This window comes from Carcharodon carcharias, chromosome 14, assembly GCF_017639515.1.
Source record: "Carcharodon carcharias isolate sCarCar2 chromosome 14, sCarCar2.pri, whole genome shotgun sequence".
Taxonomy (NCBI): domain Eukaryota; kingdom Metazoa; phylum Chordata; class Chondrichthyes; order Lamniformes; family Lamnidae; genus Carcharodon; species Carcharodon carcharias.
The window spans coordinates 65,158,230-65,176,861 of record NC_054480.1 but is presented as its reverse complement, the minus strand read 5'-3'; the positions used below and the strand labels follow the sequence as shown (position 1 = coordinate 65,176,861).

General features: G+C 42.8%; 1 protein-coding gene across 1 annotated transcript in view; it reads right to left on the bottom strand.

Moving 5' to 3' along the window:
• Positions 1-18,632, bottom strand: part of LOC121287539 (solute carrier family 12 member 5-like) — a 426,506-nt gene that overhangs the window by 383,596 nt on the left and 24,278 nt on the right. Inside the window, exon 2 of the mRNA XM_041205472.1 lies at positions 3,925-4,019. Within this exon, the coding sequence (XP_041061406.1) occupies positions 3,925-4,019 (95 nt within the window). The remainder of the gene's footprint in view (positions 1-3,924; positions 4,020-18,632) is intronic.

The window sequence follows — 18,632 nt, the reverse complement described above, 5'->3', positions numbered from 1 at the left end:
GTTTCATGATCTTAAACATTCAGGGTATGACATCAGAAAGCACTTCCTCTCACAAAGTGCAGTGAAAAATTGGAATTATCTTCTTAAAAAGCTGCGGAGGCAAGGTCAATTGAAAATTTCACAATTGATGGTGATAGATTTTTGTTAGGTAAGGGTATTAAGAGATGTGGAACCAAAATGGTTACATGCAGTTAAGGTACCGATCCACAGTGATCTTGCTGAATGATGAAACAGGCTCCTCCTGTTCCAATTCCTATGGTGTTACTTCAGAAATTCTAAATGATAAAAGGCTACTTGTAGCAGTGTGAACAGTTCCAAAATTCAGTTTAGACAGTACAGGATGGGGAGGGGAGGTGTGGCCAGGGTGGAGGGTTGGTAGGCAGAGGTGGGTATGCATGTTGGTGGAGAGGCTTGGGGGGTGGAATGGGGGGTAAGGTAGGACCCACAGGGCCAGACCTTTGTGGTGCACACCCGATGTTAAAAGGAGGCCTTTGATGAGGCGCCTCCCCACTACTCTGTTAATGTTGCAATACTGTCACAATGAAGTGCATGCTCTAGTTGTAAGTCAGTAGCTGTTGCTAACTGGGGAAAGGTTATGGTATTATTCTTAACTATATATAAGAACCGTTTCCATCTGTGTGGGGATAAGGAAAAGGGTTTCTGTGCCTATGTTATCTGCGTTTTTGGAATAAATCTATGTTAAAGAAGGACTGGGTCCAGATTCCTCCTTTACTCAGTGAATGAGAAACATACTTTAACATCCGATCCCCGCTCGAGGCCTGAGCAGGTTCACTTTTCTGGTTTCCCTGCCTCTAACCCACTCCTGCCAGCCTGAAAATTGATGCTGGGTGGGAAATGGCTCTTAAATAGTCATTAATTGACTACTTAAGGGCCACAACTGGGGCAAGAGATGGGGTGCAGGGTGTTGGGGGAGCATTCCAGGCCTCACCCATCCCAGTGTAAAAATGCAGAGAGGTTGGGGCAGGCAAGAGCCCTGTGGGAAAGCCATCCAAAAAATTTTACAGCCACGCCTGCCTACACACTTGCCAGTAGAGGAACATAAAATTCTGACCATTACCTCACCCTTAACCTTCCCGTGAGTTTCGTGAAGTAGCTACATTTGCACATTAATTGCCCAATAAACTTATCAGAGTATGTTGCCTAGTGATTACTAACTCAAATACCCTTTTAACAAAGTGATAATAATTGCAATCAAACTCTATGATCCAGGAAAGGGAAAATTAAAGTGTGGAGCCTCTTTCTTTCAGGCAACTGCTGTTGGAGATTTTATAAAAGTCAATTCTTTTTTCTTACTTTTCCTTTCTGTCACTTTTTTCTCTCTCAATTCAATTTTCTTTTCACTTTCTTATTTCTCTTTCTGACCTGATTGACTTTGAATTCACCCACTCTAATTCACCCCTCTTCTCAGTACACCGCCCCCCCACCTCTGTTTATTTATTCATCCTTAATTCTCATTGGATGCATTGATGATATTGGCATTCCCAGGATCTGAGTTATCCTGTGGCCCTCATTATGCCCTTCTCAGCTCACATTTGCACCAAACTAAAAAGTAAAAAAGTATTTTGAATTGAAGAGTGCAAGAAAAAGTTTAACTATCCAGGCATGCCATGAGATGCCTCATTCCAGCAAATTCTGGGCCATAGGGCTGGGTCTTGCTAATCTGCAGCATCCCACTGCTTGTGTAGAACTAATGGTGGAGCAGCATAAATCAACCAGCAAGTTCTGGAGATTCACACCTCATGCCTTATCTCAAGAATCTCATGCACTTGTCAATTGATTTGCATATTACTAATGGGGTGCGTTGTTAACACGCCATTATTTTTCTAGCAAGGTCAGACGCAACATATCCATGCTACTATTTAGATAAGGCAAAAGAACAGACTAACTGTGTTCTAATATACTAGAGAAAATATTTCAGTGGTGGGCAGGTAATTATCAGTTTGCACAGAATACGAACATATGAACAAACACGTGAATTAGGAGCAGGGTTAGGTCAATCAGCCCCTTGAGCCTGCTCCACTTTTCATAGCTGAACTGATTGTAACCTGAACTCCATATTCCCACCTACCCCGGATAACTTTTCACCCCCCTTGCTTATCAAGAATCTATCAACCTTAAAATTATTCAAGGACTCTGCTTCCGCCGCCTTTTGAGGAAGAAAGTTCTAAAGACTCACAACGCTCTGAAAGAAAAAGGTTTTCCTCATCTCTGTCTTACATAAGCAACACCTTATTTTGAAACAGTGACCTCCTGGTTCTAGATGCTCCCACAAGAGGAAGCATCCTCTCCACATCCATCCTGTTAAGACCCCACAGGATCTTATATGTTTCAATCAAGTCATCTTTTATTCTTCTAAACTCCAGTGGATACAAGGCTAGTCTTTCTAACCTTTCCTCATCACACAACCCACCCTTTCCCAGGTATTAGTCCAGTAACCCTTCTCTGAACTGCTTCCAACGCATTTACTTCCTTTCTCAAATAAGGAGACCAATACTGTGCAAAATACTCCAGATGTGGTATCACCAATGCCCTATATAACTGAACCTTTTGTATTCAATTCCCCTCGCAATAAATAATAACATTCTATAAGCTTTCCTAATTATTTGCTGTATCTGCATTCTAGCATTTTGTGATTCGTGCAGCCAGATCCCTCTGCATCTCAGGAATTCTGCAATCTCTCACCATTTAGATAATATGCTTCTTTTTTATTTTTCCTGCCAAAATGGACAATTTCACATTTTCCCACATTATATTCCATTTGCCAGATCTTTGTTCACTCACTTAGCCTACATACACCCCTTTGTAGTGTCCTTATGTCCTCTTCACGACTTACTTTCCTACCTATCTTTGTGTCATCAACAAATTTAGCAGCCATATCTTCAAGTCCCTTCATCCAAGTCATTAATATAGATTGTAAAAAGTTGAGGCTCTAGCGCAGGTCCCTGTCGCACACCACTTGTTACATCATGCCAACCAGAAAATGGCCCATTTATGCCTACTGTCTGTTTCTTGTTAACTAGCCAATCTTTTGTCCATGCCAGTTTGTTTCCTCTACACCATGAGCTCTTATTTTCCACAATGATTTTTATGTGGCATCTTATCAAATGCCTTCTGGAAATCTAAGTACAGTACACCTGCCCCTGTTCCCCTTTATTCACAGCACATGCGACTCATTCAAAGAACTCCAATAAATTGGTTAAACATGATTTCACTTTTACAAAACAATGTTGACTCTGCCTGGTTACTTTGATTTTTTTTCTAAGTGCCTTGCTATAAGGCTTTTACTAATAGCTTCTAACATTTTCCCTATGACATATGTTAAACTAAATGACTTGTAGTTTCCTGTTTTCTGTCTCCATCCTTTTTTGAATAAAGCAGTTACATTCACGATTTTCCAATCTAATGGAACCTACCCCAAATCCAGGGAATCTAAATGAATCAGGCACTAGCTGGCAAAAAGTTTTGGACTAAGAATTACAAGAAGGGACTGAGATCGAAATGCAAAGGCATTACTCTTCATAAAACATTATAGGATACTTAACGGGTGCAATGGATACCTGTACAATATTTGCAGCTGATCAGCAAATGATAAACCAATCATTAGAACTGTTGAGCGATAGTCACTCAACTAGCATAACGTTGTAACTTGATCTTGAGCAAAAGACTGCAGAGGAACAGGATTTGAACTTTGAACACATTCTGTTCCAACACATAGACACATATGACTCATTGTAATAGTACCTGCAAGTTGGCCGAGAACAAGGTGGCAGATGGCTAACTACATCATCTTGTTAAGAGTCTTAATTTGTCACACTGAGACACTAAAATCCTTTAAATTAGTGTCAGAACTCTCTCAGCTAAATGGATGGATTTTGGCATTTGCTGTAAATTGTCTTACTGTACCTCAAAAAGAGCCATATTTTTCCCATCATACTCTTTTCCTTTTTCAACTTCTGTACTGTTAATGAAGGGACTGCTCTCCTTGGGGTTTCCATCTCCTGCAATAAAACAAACAAAACAGAAGCACTGATAAGAATGTGTTCAGTAAGGAAAAGATCACATGTATAAACAGCCGATCCACACAGTACACAAACATAAAAATCAGTCTAAATGAGTCCATTTCGTACCAGTTTGGGCATGGTTGCGGCAGCATGCTGACTGCATTTTTTTGAAGGTGATATTTCTTGCTAGATGGCATTCCAAAATTAACAGTTGAACACAGAAAACAAGGTAAGGCAGTTCAGTCAAGTTATCCAAAATCTGCTTTACATAACAATGGTTGGAAAGGTGGAAATGCTAAGAAACACTTTCCACAACATCTATAACCACACCAATCATTTAAGATAAGAAAGTATCCTACAGTGCTTCACAATGGGTGGATAGAAGGGCCCCTTCAAAAACACGGCTGGGAGTAGTTTAGAAGACACAAGCAAATATGAATTAGATGAAGTAGGATTTAGAGAGGTTATCGGAAACAAGGAAAGATGAAGCAAGGTACAGACAATTTAGAAGAGAATTCCTGAAAATAGGACTCTGTTATCGATGGCTGAATGGAGGAATGAGTAGTCTAGACTCTAGAACAGGGTATGGTTCAGCTGAGATATGGGATGGAAAGGAACTGCACAGATAAGGTAGAGTAGATCTTAGAGAATTTGCAGTCAAATTAGGTTTGCAAAGTCAATTTGTTTGTGAATGGAAAGCTGGTAGAGGCAAATGAACACAGGGGCGATATGTATTCTAGACATAAGGGGATAAAATGTGGGCAGTGTAATTTTGGGTAAATTTCTGCATATAGGGAAAAATTTTTTGCTTGCCAGGTGGGCGCGCTCCCAACCCAAACCAGAGTAAAATGGCGTACGATGACATCAGGCAAGCATCCCGACGTCATCGCACACTCAACGCAATATTTCAGTCAGCGGGCACGTGCGGGAGTCAGCAGCATGCGGGCCGACAATTAAGTGACCTATTAAGGCCCTTAATCAATTAATTGACTAGAATTTATAGCTACCTGTCCAACCGTTCAGTTGGCAGGCAGGCGAAAAGGACAAGCGGCCTTTGCATTTTTGGCCAAACCTCATGCCCAGGTGGGATGAGGTTTCGACCAGTAATTTTTAAAAATTCTTTAACACTCTTATTTAACATGTCCCTGCTCAAGTGACAAAGTAACAAGAGGGGACATGTTTTCATTATTTTAATATCCTTATTTATTATTTTTTAAATCTTCAGCTCCCTGAGGCAGCTCTGTGCCTCAGGGAGCTTTTACTGCGCGCACGCGTGATCTTCAGCACTCGCACTCCTCCCACCCCCACCCTGGCAATGCTGAGCGCTGCAGCCCACGATTGACGCTGGATGGTCGTTAATTAGCCAGCCAGCATGAAATCATGGTCGGGGCCCGATTGTGGGCAGCAGTCGACTGCCCAACCACTCCCCGGCCTGCCCACCGAGCCTGCCCAACAACTGGAAAATCCTGGCCATATAGTTCGGAGCTCAGGAGGCTATCAAACAAACTAGGAAGCTGAGGAGAGGACAGAATGAGATATTTCAGGCACAGCAACTAACAAGAACAAAATAGATACCCTTCAGCCTTCCAATTATTTAGCTGGAGGAAGTTTTTACACATTCTTAACTTAATGTTGGACAAGTGGTCCCAGAGAGGTTGAGAACAAATCAAGGGAACATGTGGTGGAGGCAGATTCAAGTGTGGCTTTCCAAAGAAAATTGAATCATTATTTGAAAAGGAAAGAAATTCCAAGGTTATGTGAAAAAAAGCAGGGGAATGACATGAGGTGAATTACTCTTGCAGAAAGTCGGCACAGATATGATGGGCCGAATTGCCTCCCTCTGTGCTGTAATTATTCTATGATATGATAGTATGGTGATGGAGAGGTAAAGCTGAGTGTCAACATATGTGTGGAAGCTGACCCATAAAGTGTGGATTCAGGTTGTAACAAAATACATCATCATAACAGTGTGCATGACATGTAGTGATTCGCCAACTGGTATTCTGCACTGGATTGAATAACATGTTAAAAGAAATAAAAGGCCAACTTTAGAACTCATATAGGTGGAAGATTGTTCTCACTGCTCAGAAACTTGGAGTGCAATTGCTCTTCACCAGTAATGCAAAATGGGCCCGTACCTAACCCATTTTACACCATGCTTGATTTTGTTTGCCACTGAAGTCAACAGAGAAGAATATTGGGAGTAGAGCAAAACAGACTGCATATTTTCTATAGGATTATTTCACACTGCTGACAAATACCAATCCCAGCCACCGTAAGCTTTAGGATGTTCCACAATATTTTTATTTCCCAGAGTTTTCTGTGAAGTGCACTACTTTAATGTGTACTACTAAAGAACTAACGTACCTACAAACTACGCTGCTGAACTACTTGTTACTTCACTACTTAGAAATTTAAATGAACTCAAATGTTAAATACTTTGTGAATTCTATTGTTCAATATGCATGCCTTAGAGGTTTGGTTCACTGTGAAGATCCTGATTTACTCAGAAGTTTCTGCATTCATTATGTCCACAATCTCAATCATTCTGCATTTTCTGTAAAAAAAATCTTGGCCTGTGTTTTAAAAAAACTATTTTTAGAATTAAGTCCTTGTCTTATCGGTTATCACCAGGTCAAGGAGACATATATATGAATTTATGAAACAGTATTTTTTCAAAACTATGAGGATTAATGCATATAGCGTCACTCACCAATAGATTTAATTTACTAAAAGTGAAAACTTCAATTAATTACAAAAAGCAAACGTAACAGAATATTGGGTCTCATATTAAGGCTATTTTATACACTGCTAAGTAATAATTATAACTATAAACTTATCTTTTTAGTGAATGTATTGAAGGAGGAATGAAGCATCCATGGAAGGACAAACTTGCAGGAGGTGCAAAAAGTGAAACTTGATACATTACACCTTGAAAATACATTAGATGCTTGAACATCGCTTTTGAATACCTGTACTTTATGGAAAAATAATACCCAAAAATCCAATGGTTGAATATGACCGAGTACAAATTTCAGAAGCCTTGCTGGTAACAATGTTAATTATGCATGCATAATCATTCACAATGCAAAACTAACAATATTTTAATAGACTATGCAATGTTTCTCTAGCCTATGCATTCTTGTATGGAGACATAACTGATGACCAATGGTAAACATGCCTCAGTTTATGGGATAATTATTGTGCATAAAGTTCTTTGGCATTAGGATAACTTGGAGGTTTATACCATCTCAATATCTTTTAACATATTTATGTCAACTTTCTACCATCCCGAAAGTTGTTTCTGATAGTTTCAGTTCACTTTTTATGCCTTTATGGTTTTTATTGCTATGTTAACAGCAATTCAAAACTTTTTTGGAAAACCATGAAAAACCACTTCTATGAGCTGAAGGAGCTTTATGTTCTAAAGTTAAGATGTTTCCCAATAATGTGACCATTTTCTGTACAAATCCACTACGCTGAAGTTGACAAAACTGTAGCAGTCTAATAGATTTGAAGCTGGGTTATTCTGGTTTCACATAGTCAGGAGGATGAATACATTTCATTTCTTCAGAAATGTTGTTACGTTCAAAATGACAGATCTCATGATAAAAGTTTATTTTTAAATTATGTGAATCTGAAATTCTTAAATAATTTCAACACTTCAGGTAAGAATCTGCCAAAGTGCTGATCTCATAGAGACAGTGTCTTGGATGAGGAATAAACTACTGTACATAAACTATTGTGAAAGGTAGCACAGGAATGTCACTATTAATCATTTCATCTCTGTTGTGTGGAACAATGCAATTGAATATGAAGAGATCTGGATAAAAACTAAGGTTTTTAGCTGCAATGTGTATATCCTGCATTATTAAAACGGTGTTAAATATATCAATGCAGTGGGTGAAACATTCTTGTCTCCAATGTCAAAAACATATTATTCAATATTTATTTTTAAAAAAACATTCCAAATGTGCTTTGAGTGCCCTACTACTGTATCCCTCTGTACAGCTTCAGATTTCCTCTTCTTGAGTTCTCTACCTGAAGGCAGGTCTTCCCCACAGCACCATGGGTAGGACAAGGAGGCAAGTCCTGAATCCACCCCAGACTGAACAGGGATCAAACTCTTGTTGGCACCAATCTGATCCACACCAGCTGCCCAGCAAACTGCCTACACCACCCCCTGCACCACACCCCACACCCCAACCAAAGGGTTCCGAGTTGCTGTGGCTAACAATGATGTTAGATGTTCCAATTTCTTTCCAACATATGGCTAATTGGAATTGCCCTCTTACCACCTGCCATGTTAGAAGTATTTACAAGTTGATATTCAACCTGTTTGGCTGCATTACGAACACACCTTCCTTGGTCATCAAGTTCTGGAGTGGCAGAGCTCTTGAAGGACAAGGGCAGCAGATGCAAGGGAACACCACTGCATGCGAGTTCCCTTCCAAGCCACTCAACATCCTGACTCAAAACTAAATCGCCATTCCTTCACTGCCTCTGGGTCAAAATCCTAGAACTCCCTTCCTACCAGCACTGTGGGTGTACCTACAGCACACAGACTGCAACGGTTCGAGAAGGCTGCTCACCACAACCTTCCCAAGAGCAATTAGGGGTGGGTAATAAATGTTGGCCGAGCCAGTGATGCCTACATCTCTCAAATAGATTTTTAAAATTCCACCATCCCCAACCCCATGCTGTACACACATTTTGCCCTTCATATTTGAACATAAAGGTTCAGTTTTTCTTAGTGCTGTTTCCGAACACCAATAGCAATAACTGGCAAGGTCATTCTATAGGAGGGCTGCTTATTATGCAGTAAATAGGCTAGCAACAGCTCTTATATGCCTCTATTTTGATTAGTCCAATGTTTCGCACTGTTTTTGCCACCTACCAATCCCACTCTCAATGTCTGTGATGCTGTGCTGCTGCTGGTAATGCTGCTATGCTCAATCTCAGAAGTGAAGAGGTGTTAGTTAAGTATTTATAAAGCTTACACAGAATATAGCATGCCATTCTATTTGCCTCTCACATAAGCTGGTTATCTATTAGAATGGCCTTGAACATTGTGTGCAAGTTTACAGTAGAATAGCATGAATGCTCTATTTGCATTGCAAAAACATGGCTTGAAGTGGTTGGAAAATGTTCAAAAGTGGCAAAGTTGACATAGAACTACATATAGATACTATGCTAACAGATATATTGTGCACCTGTTAAAAATAAGCATTGGAAACTGTCTTTGTTTGGAGAAACTAAGTTCATGCTTGGGAATGTGACCCTCTGTTTCTGCCTCACAGGATGATCAGAGCTCTCAATGCTTCCTGACCCATGCCAGATAAGTGCCTGAAACATTCTGCTCATTGAGCAGCAAAATTCTAAATTTGTACTGGAAACTATCAATCGATTCTTCAAAGGCACAAGTGTAGAGACTCCTTTCCAAACTGATCCAGAGTTTGAAGATGTTGACATCGAAGCTAAGAGGTTTGAGATCTTGATACTAACTAGCACATCTATTACAGTTCAAGATAAGCAACATCCTCTGATGCTGTCAGGTCAAAATAAGACTTTTTGTTGGAACTAATACTTAAAGGGCATAAGGAACACACTTGATCTGCTTTTAAACCTTATCTCAGGCCTTAAGGATAGTTAGGTTTAAGGGTACCCTAGTACTCAAGGGGCAGAATTTTCCCCCCGTTGTGGGGGCAGGTTTAAGATCGGGTGTGCAGAGGCGTACCTCTGATTGGGGGCGCACCGCCATTTTACGTGGGCGGGCCAATTAAGGCCCGCACAGCATGACGTCCGCACAGAAGCGCTATGCGCTCCCTGTGCAGGAGGGGGTGGATTCCGAGCCGAGAGTGCACACTTTCGCACAATCACATGAAAGAGCACGCTCATCTCTCTGAGGCTAAGTGCTGCCTCCGGGAGATCGGCTCCGCAGTAAAAAATCAGAAAAATAGAAAAAAAAATCCCTGACATGTTCCCTAATGTGACACTGTCGCATGAGTTGGGACATGTCCATCACTTTTAAATACACTTTAATTGCATTTTTAAAAACCTACATGAAACCTAATCCTGCCAGTGGATGAGGTTTCATGCTTTTTCTAATGCCTGCCAGGGCTCCTGGCCTGCCCGCCAACATTAAGGTTGGACGGGCAGGTCCATTAATTAATTTAATGACTCTATCAATGGCCTCGATTGGCCACTGGCAGGTCGGCAGGTGCATAGCTGTTTCTGCTGAGCTCCTGCCTACCTGAAAATTTAAATGGGGTGGGGTGATGTCAGGAGTTCCACCCGACGTCATCCTGCGTCATTTCACGTGTCGGCGAGCGGGTCCCGTACCCCGCTCACATACCGGGAAATCCTAGCCAAGGTTCCCAAAAGAAGGCATCAGCTATCACTATTTTTGACAAACAAAAAATACCAAGCCTACCTATTAACATTGGGCTTTTGCCAGAGCCAATTGAATTGTCCGGACATATTCCTCAAATGAGTGAGACACAGAGCGTATCTATTGGACAGAAGATATGGGAAAGAGCAGGGGAGTGGGACTAATTCGATCGCCCTTTCAGAAACGGCACAGATACAATGGATCAGCTAGACTCCTGCCTTTGTGCATTCATTGTGCAAGCCTATGATTCTGTAATAGAAAATGGTGTTTGAATGGGTCAAACAAGATGACAAGATGTGATATGATCTGGTCCAATATCAACTGGACTTAACTGGAGGACATTTATAGACATCCATGGCTTGAGGTCAAGCACACATACTACCAACACAGAGGTGTTTGTGTTCAGAAAAACAATGGACAAGTAAAAACAAAAACAGAATTACCTGGAAAAACTCAGCAGGTCTGGCAGCATCGGCGGAGAAGAAAAGAGTTGATGTTTCGAGTCCTCATGACCCTTCGACAGAACTTGAGTTCAAGTCCAAGAAAGAGTTGAAATATAAGCTGGTTTAAGGTGTGTGGGGGGGGGGGGGGGGGGGGGGGGGGGGGCGGGGGGGTGCGGAGATAGAGAGAGAGAGAGAAGTGGAGGGGGTTGGTGTGGTTGAAGGGACAAACAAGCAGTGATAGAAGCAGATCATCAAAAGATGTCACAAACAACAGAACAAAAGAACACATAGGTGTTAAAGTTGGTGATATTATCTAAACGAATGTGCTAATTAAGAATGGATGGTAGGGCACTCAATGTATAGATCTAGTGGGGGTGGGGAGAGCATAAAAGATTTAAAAATATTTAAAAATAATGGAAATAGGTGGGAAAAGAAAAATCTATATAATTTATTGGAAAAAAACAAAAGGAAGGGGGAAACAGAAAGGGGGTGGGGATGGAGGAGGGAGCTCAAGACCTAAAGTTGTTGAATTCAATATTCAGTCCGGAAGGCTGTAAAGTGCCTAGTCGGAAGATGAGGTGTTGTTCCTCCAGTTTGCGTTGGGCTTCACTGGAACAATGCAGCAAGCCAAGGACAGACATGTGGGCAAGAGAGCAGGGTGGAGTGTTAAAATGGCAAGCGACAGGGAGGTTTGGGTCATTCTTGTGGACAGACCGCAGGTGTTCTGCAAAGTGGTCGCCCAGTTTACGTTTGGTCTCTCCAATGTAGAGGAGACCACATTGGGAGCAACGAATGCAGTAGACTAAGTTGGGGGAAATGCAAGTGAAATGCTGCTTCACTTGAAAGGAGTGTTTGGGCCCTTGGACAGTGAGGAGAGAGGAAGTGAAGGGGCAGATGTTGCATCTTTTGCGTGGGCATGGGGTGGTGCCATAGGAGGGGTTGAGGAGTAGGGGGTGATGGATGAGTAGACCAGGGTGTCTCGGAGAGAGCGATCCCTACGGAATGCCGATAGTGGGGGTGAAGGGAAGATGTGTTTGGTGGTGGCATCATGCTGGAGTTGGCGGAAATGGCGGAGGATGATCCTTTGAATGCGGAGGCTGGTGGGGTGATAAGTGAGGACAAGGGGGACCCTATCATGTTTCTGGGAGGGAGGAGAAGGCGTGAGGGCGGATGCGCGGAAGATGGGCTGGTGAGGGCCCATCTCCTGCGCATCCGCCCTCACGCCTTCTCCTCCCTCCCAGAAACATGATAGGGTCCCCCTTGTCCTCACTTATCACCCCACCAGCCTCCGCATTCAAAGGATCATCCTCCGCCATTTCCGCCAACTCCAGCATGATGCCACCACCAAACACATCTTCCCTTCACCCCCTCTATCGGCATTCCGTAGGGATCGCTCTCTCCGAGACACCCTGGTCCACTCCTCCATCACCCCCTACTCCTCAACCCCCTCCTATGGCACCACCCCATGCCCACGCAAAAGATGCAACACCTGCCCCTTCACTTCCTCTCTCCTCACCGTCCAAGGGCCCAAACACTCCTTTCAAGTGAAGCAGCATTTCACTTGCATTTCCCCCAACTTAGTCTACTGCATTCGTTGCTCCCAATGTGTTCTCTACAATGGAGAGACCAAACGTAAACTGGGCGACCACTTTGCAGAATACCTGCGGTCTGTCCGCAAGAATGACCCAAACCTCCCTGTCGCTTGCCATTTTAACACTCCACCCTGCTCTCTTGCCCACATGTCTGTCCTTGGCTTGCTGCATTGTTCCAGTGAAGCCCAACGCAAACTGGAGGAACAACACCTCATCTTCCGACTAGGCACTTTACAGCCTTCCGGACTGAATATTGAATTCAACAACTTTAGGTCTTGAGCTCCCTCCTCCATCCCCACCCCCTTTCTGTTTCCCCCTTCCTTTTGTTTTTTTCCAATAAATTATATAGATTTTTCTTTTCCCACCTATTTCCATTATTTTTAAATATTTTTAAATCTTTTATGCTCTCCCGCCCCCACTAGAGCTATACCTTGAGTGCCCTACCATCCATTCTTAATTAGCACATTCGTTTAGATAATATCACCAACTTTAACACCTATGTGTTCTTTTGTTCTGTTGTTTGTGACATCTTTTGATGATCTGCTTCTATCACTGCTTGTTTGTCCCTACAACCACACCAACCCCCTCCAATTCTCTCTCTCTCTCTATCTCCGCCCCCCCCCCCCCCACACACCTTAAACCAGCTTATATTTCAACTCTTTTTTGGACTCGAACTCAAGTTCTGTCGAAGGGTCATGCGGAATCGAAACGTCAACTCTTTTCTTCTCCGCCGATGCTGCCAGACCTGCTGAGTTTTTCCAGGTAATTCTGTTTTTGTTTTGGATTTCCAGCATCTGCAGTTTTTTGTTTTTATACTGGACAAGTAAAGCTGGGTATCTTCAACAGTGTATTCATAGAATCATGGAAATTTACAGCATGGAAGGAGGTCATGTGGCCCATAACCATCCAGTCTATTCCACTTTCCAGCTCTTGATTCATAGCCTTGTATATTATAGCAATTCAAGTGCATGCCCAAGTACTTTTTAAATGTTATGAGGGTTTCTTCCTCTATCACCCTTTCAAGGCAGTGGGTTTCAGACTCTCACTACCCTCTGGGTGAAGAAGTTTCCCTTAAAATCCCCTCTAAATCTCCTATCTCTTTCCGTAGATCTATGCCCCCTGGTTATGGACCCCTCAAGCCAAGAGGATTAGGGCCTTCCTATCCACGCTATCTAGACCCCTCATAATTTTATACAGTTCAGTTAGGTCGCCCCTTAGCTTTCTCTGTTCCAAAGAAAACAATCCTGGCCTATCTAAACTTACCTCATAACAAAAATTCTCCAGTACAGAAAACATCCTTGTAACTATCCTCTATATCTTCTCCAGTATGACCACATCGTTCCTATAGTGCGGTGACCAGAACCACACACAGTACTCCAGCTGCGGCCTAATTGGTGTTTCATACAGTTTTTAGCATGACCTCCCAACTCTTATATTCTATGCCTCAGCTAATAAAGGTAAGTATCTTGTTTGCCTTCTTGATCGCCTTATCAGCCTGTCCAGCTACCTCCAAAGACCTGCGGACATACAATCCAAGGTCCCTCTTTGGTTCTACACTTCTCAATGTCCTATCATTTCTTGTTAGTCTTCCCTAAATGCATTATCTCACACTTCTCTGGGTTGAACTCCATTTGCCACCCAGCTAACTAGTCCATTGATATCTTCCTGTAATCTATAGCTTTCTTCATTATCAACCACATGCCCAATTTTTGTATTGCCTGAAAATTTCTTAATTCTGCCCCCTTAATTCAAGTCCAATTTTTTTATATGTTCCACAAAAAGCAAGGGACCTAGTGCGGAGCCCTCTGAAAACCTACTAGAAACAGCCTCCCAGTCACAACATTACCCATCGACCATTAATCTTTGCTTCTGTCCCTGAGCCAGATTGTTGACTGACCTGCTATGCATTTCCAGCATTTTCCATTTTTATTGGTATCCTTTGAAAATTACATTTGATGAAATAGAATTGCTTTGCTTTTCCATATCACTGGCATCAAATAAATCCATTTTCAATTATAGAGGAACTGGTTGAACCTCCTTTGTTTAAAGGGTTTTTCAAGAACTTACTCAGGTCTACAAAAGGTGTATATAGATATATGACTAGTGGCAGAAGAAGATCAGCACAACTACTAATTGTGCCTGTCATTACTCACATCACGTGTGTTTTTTTTTATGTGCCTGAACAGCAAGCACGTGAACTGAGCTAGGTTTCTGGTTCCCTATTCTATCTTTTAACAGAAATGACCTTCATCACATGACTCTCAAAATCATCATCTGTGGCCCACATGCTCATAATGGAATATAGTCAGTGCTATGCTCATAAGCTAATTGGCAAACAAATCCAGTTCAGTAACGGTGAAGGGCAGTGACTGAAATTTGAACAGTGACTGAATCAGGTAAATATTTACTGGCAACTCCTCTTTCAACTTACAACAGGTTTTAATAAATCAGCGTGGCTGGGCAAAACGTTGCCATTTTGTTTTACTGGGCTAGCATAGGTAATTAGTTTTATAAATCAGATTAAATACCATCTTATTTAACCTTCCTAAGTCAGGCTGAGTATACAATGGAGTACATGTAATAGAGGTTAGAATGTTTTGATTCTCTGTCATAACAAATTATTGTATTAATAATCGGAAGAGCTTCCCATTTACATTTGTCCCGCAATCTGCTTTGAACGTCTGCTCGAGCCTATTGCTGTTGTAACCTTCATTGCCAAATATGTGGGCAAGGCTCCTAAATAAATTGGTATTGACTAAATTGGCTGATGGTATTGATATGTTACATTTATTAATATTTTATTGCCTTTTTAGTAAGGAAGATCAATAAGAAGAGGGGAGGACCCAGGCCACCAACAGTAGATTGACAGTGGCGAGATGACAATGGCTTATTAGCTTATGCCCTGACAATTTGTGGAGCAGACAGACTAAATATGCACCAGGTGGGGTGGGCAATGGGCGGGAGAGGGGAAATATAGTTTGTGTATCTCCGGATAGGTCTTTTGAAAGTTTAGTACATTTTTCAGTGTACTGATATATGGGACCCTCCACGAATGTCTTTGACTCTGAGTTAGAGTCAGAGACTTCAGAAAGTTTTGTGGTATTAACCTGGGTTACCTAGGAAATGTTAGACAGTTTAAAGTTTAGCCTAACACCCGGGTAACTACACAACTGAGCACCCAATCACTCATGCTAACTGACTACCCCCTCGACAACCCGTCACCCGCCTGACCCCCAGATTAACACCCAAACCCCATGAATACTACCTCCTTATCCCCTGACTACTCCCAGACCCAACCTAACCCAACTACCCCCCAACCACCTGACTACCCTCCTGACCCCCCGAATAGCCTCCTGAACACTCCCCCCCAAACAATCGGCTATTCCCCTTACCTGATCTGACTACCTTGACCACATGACTACCCCCGACCCAACCCGATAATACCACGACCCACTTACCCACTAACCCACCAGCCACCCTACCCACCTCGTCCACCTACCCACCTAACCACCCTACCCACCACTCTCAACTATCCACCCCACCCAGTTAACTCACCCACTTACCCGCCTACCCATTCACTCATTCATCCACTTGCCCACTCACTCATCCATTCACTAACATTCAAACACTGTATACTTAATCTTACCATATGGCAGTTAGTTCTGTAAAAAGGAGGCATGTCCTTTCTTCAGTACCTAAGCCATCCTGAAACATGATGCTTTGTGCCAGCCAGAACACTCTACACCTTCAGTGGAAGTAGCTGTGAGGAATCACATACACTGCCCCATGAAAATCGCATCTGATCACCACTTGAACGACACCACATATGGGCAAGTTTAAATTATGGCAATCAGTAATTCGGACCAAAATAACATATTTGATGGTGTCCCCCTGGGATTGCTGCACTGTGCATTTCTGGAAAAGCCGAGCTCGGAAGGTCCTGAAAGAAATGTGGGGCAGCGTCAAGTCGGAGGCATTTTTGAGCGGAGCGGAAATCTGACAGTGATTGCAGCTCCTTGGAAGATCCAGGCCATGGTATTGAGGCTAAGCTTGATGGCACCATCACACAGTACCCAGCTAATAACCTGTGTATGAGATTAGACATGTGCTACACCACAGACTTTCTTTTCCTCTTCCCACTAGGACAATGCTGAGCCTCCTTTTGCACTGCACAGTATCCTGACTGAGATCTAATGGGAGGATGCAATATCCTGGTGGTCCAGTGGAAGTGAGGGGCCTTGTTGATATCTTGATCCAGGCTGAATGTCCAAATATGAGCCAGTGGATTGAGTGCTGCTGCTTGATTTATTCTGTTGACTTTAGATATAATTTTAAATATTCTTATTATTGTGCCTGTGTGCTCTGCAGCACACACATTAACAACATTTCTTTACAATTGTTTGCACAATCTGCATGCATTTTTAACATCCAGGTGAAATGACGTCAGTCAAATCTACGGGGAGTTTAAATTGTAAATGCCTTCAAATTGCATCTGCCATAAAACATACCTCAATCCTGGCTTCACTTCATATCAAGGCTAATTCAGCACGCATAATTCAACCACATTATATGATAATCAAATTGTAGGCAGATCAGATCCTCTCCAGTCACTAGTGCAAATGAGGTTTAAGGTGTTTGCTCCCTCATATCTTCAGCACAAAGCATCTGATCCCATCTACTGTAGATAATCCCATTTAAGCATCCCCACTCAACCAGCTGCTCCTGGCACTGATTGAAATTGTACAGTTACCCATCCAAATATTGCACCATCTGCAGCAAGCAGTTTGCAAAGCTCGGCTCTCCCGTTGGATAACAATGTCTATCTACTCCTCATTAAGTACGAAGACTACTGTCACTGAAGGTGCTGAAATTTCTCTCAAACTGGCCATGTTTAGCTTTCTACTAGTTGATGTTTCGAGTCCTCATGATCCTTCAACAGAACTGAGTGAATCTTAGGAAAGGGGTGAAATATAAGCTGATTTAAAGTGGGGGGTGGTGTGGTTGTAGGGACAAGCAAGCAGTGATAGGAGCAGATAATCAAAAGATGTGTCACAGACAAAAGAACACAGAGGCGTTGAAGGTGGTGATATTATCTAAACGAATGTGCTAATTAAGAATGGATGGTAGGGCACTCAAGGTACAGCTCTAGTGGGGGTGGGGTGGAAAGGCTAGCAGGGCATAAAAGATTTAAAAATAATGGAAATAGGTGGGAAAAGAAAAATCTATGTAAATTATTGGAAAAAACAAAAGGAAGGGGGAAGAAACAGAAAGGGGGTGGGGATGCAGAAGGGAGTTCAAGATCTAAAGTTGTTGAATTCAATATTCAGTCCAGATGGCTGTAAAGTACCTAGTTGGAAGATGAGGTGCTGTTCCTCCAGTTTGCATTGGGCTTCACTGGAACAATGCAGCAAGCCAAGGACAGACATGTGGGCAAGAGAGCAGGGTGGAGTGTTAAAATGGCAAGAGACAGGGAGGTTTCGGTCATTCTTGCAGACAGACCGCAGGTGTTCTGCAAAGCGATCACCCAGTTTACATTTGGTCTCTCCAATGTAGAGGAGACCGCATTGGGAGCAACAAATGCAGTAGACTAAGTTGGGGGAAATGCAAGTGAAATGCTGCTTCACTTGAAAGGAGTGTTTGGGCCCTTGGACGGTGAGGAGGGAGGAAGTAAAGGGGCAGGTGTTGCATCTTTTGCGTGGGCATGGGGAGGTGCCATAGGTGGGGGTTGAGGAGTAGGGGGTGATGGAGGAGTGGACCAGGGTGTCCCGGAGGGAACGATCCCTATAGAATGCCACCAGAGGGGGTGAAGGGAAGATGGGTTTGGTGTTGGCATCATGCTGGAGTTGGCGGAAATGGCGGAGGATGATCCTTTGAATGCGGATGCTGTTGGGTGATAAGTGAGGACAAGGGGTCCCTATCATGTTTCTGGGAGGAAGGAGAAGGCGTGAGGGCAGATGCGCGGGAGATGGACCGGACACGGTTGAGGGCCCTGTCAACGACCGTGGGTGGAAAACCCTGGTTAAGGAAGAAGGAGGACATATCAGAGGAACTGTTTTTGAAGGTAGCATCATCAGAACAGATGCGACGGAGGCGAAGGAACTTAGAGAATGGAATGGAGTCCTTACAGGAAGCGGGGTGTGAGGAGCTGTAGTTGAGGTAGATGTGGGAGTCGGTAGGCTTGTAA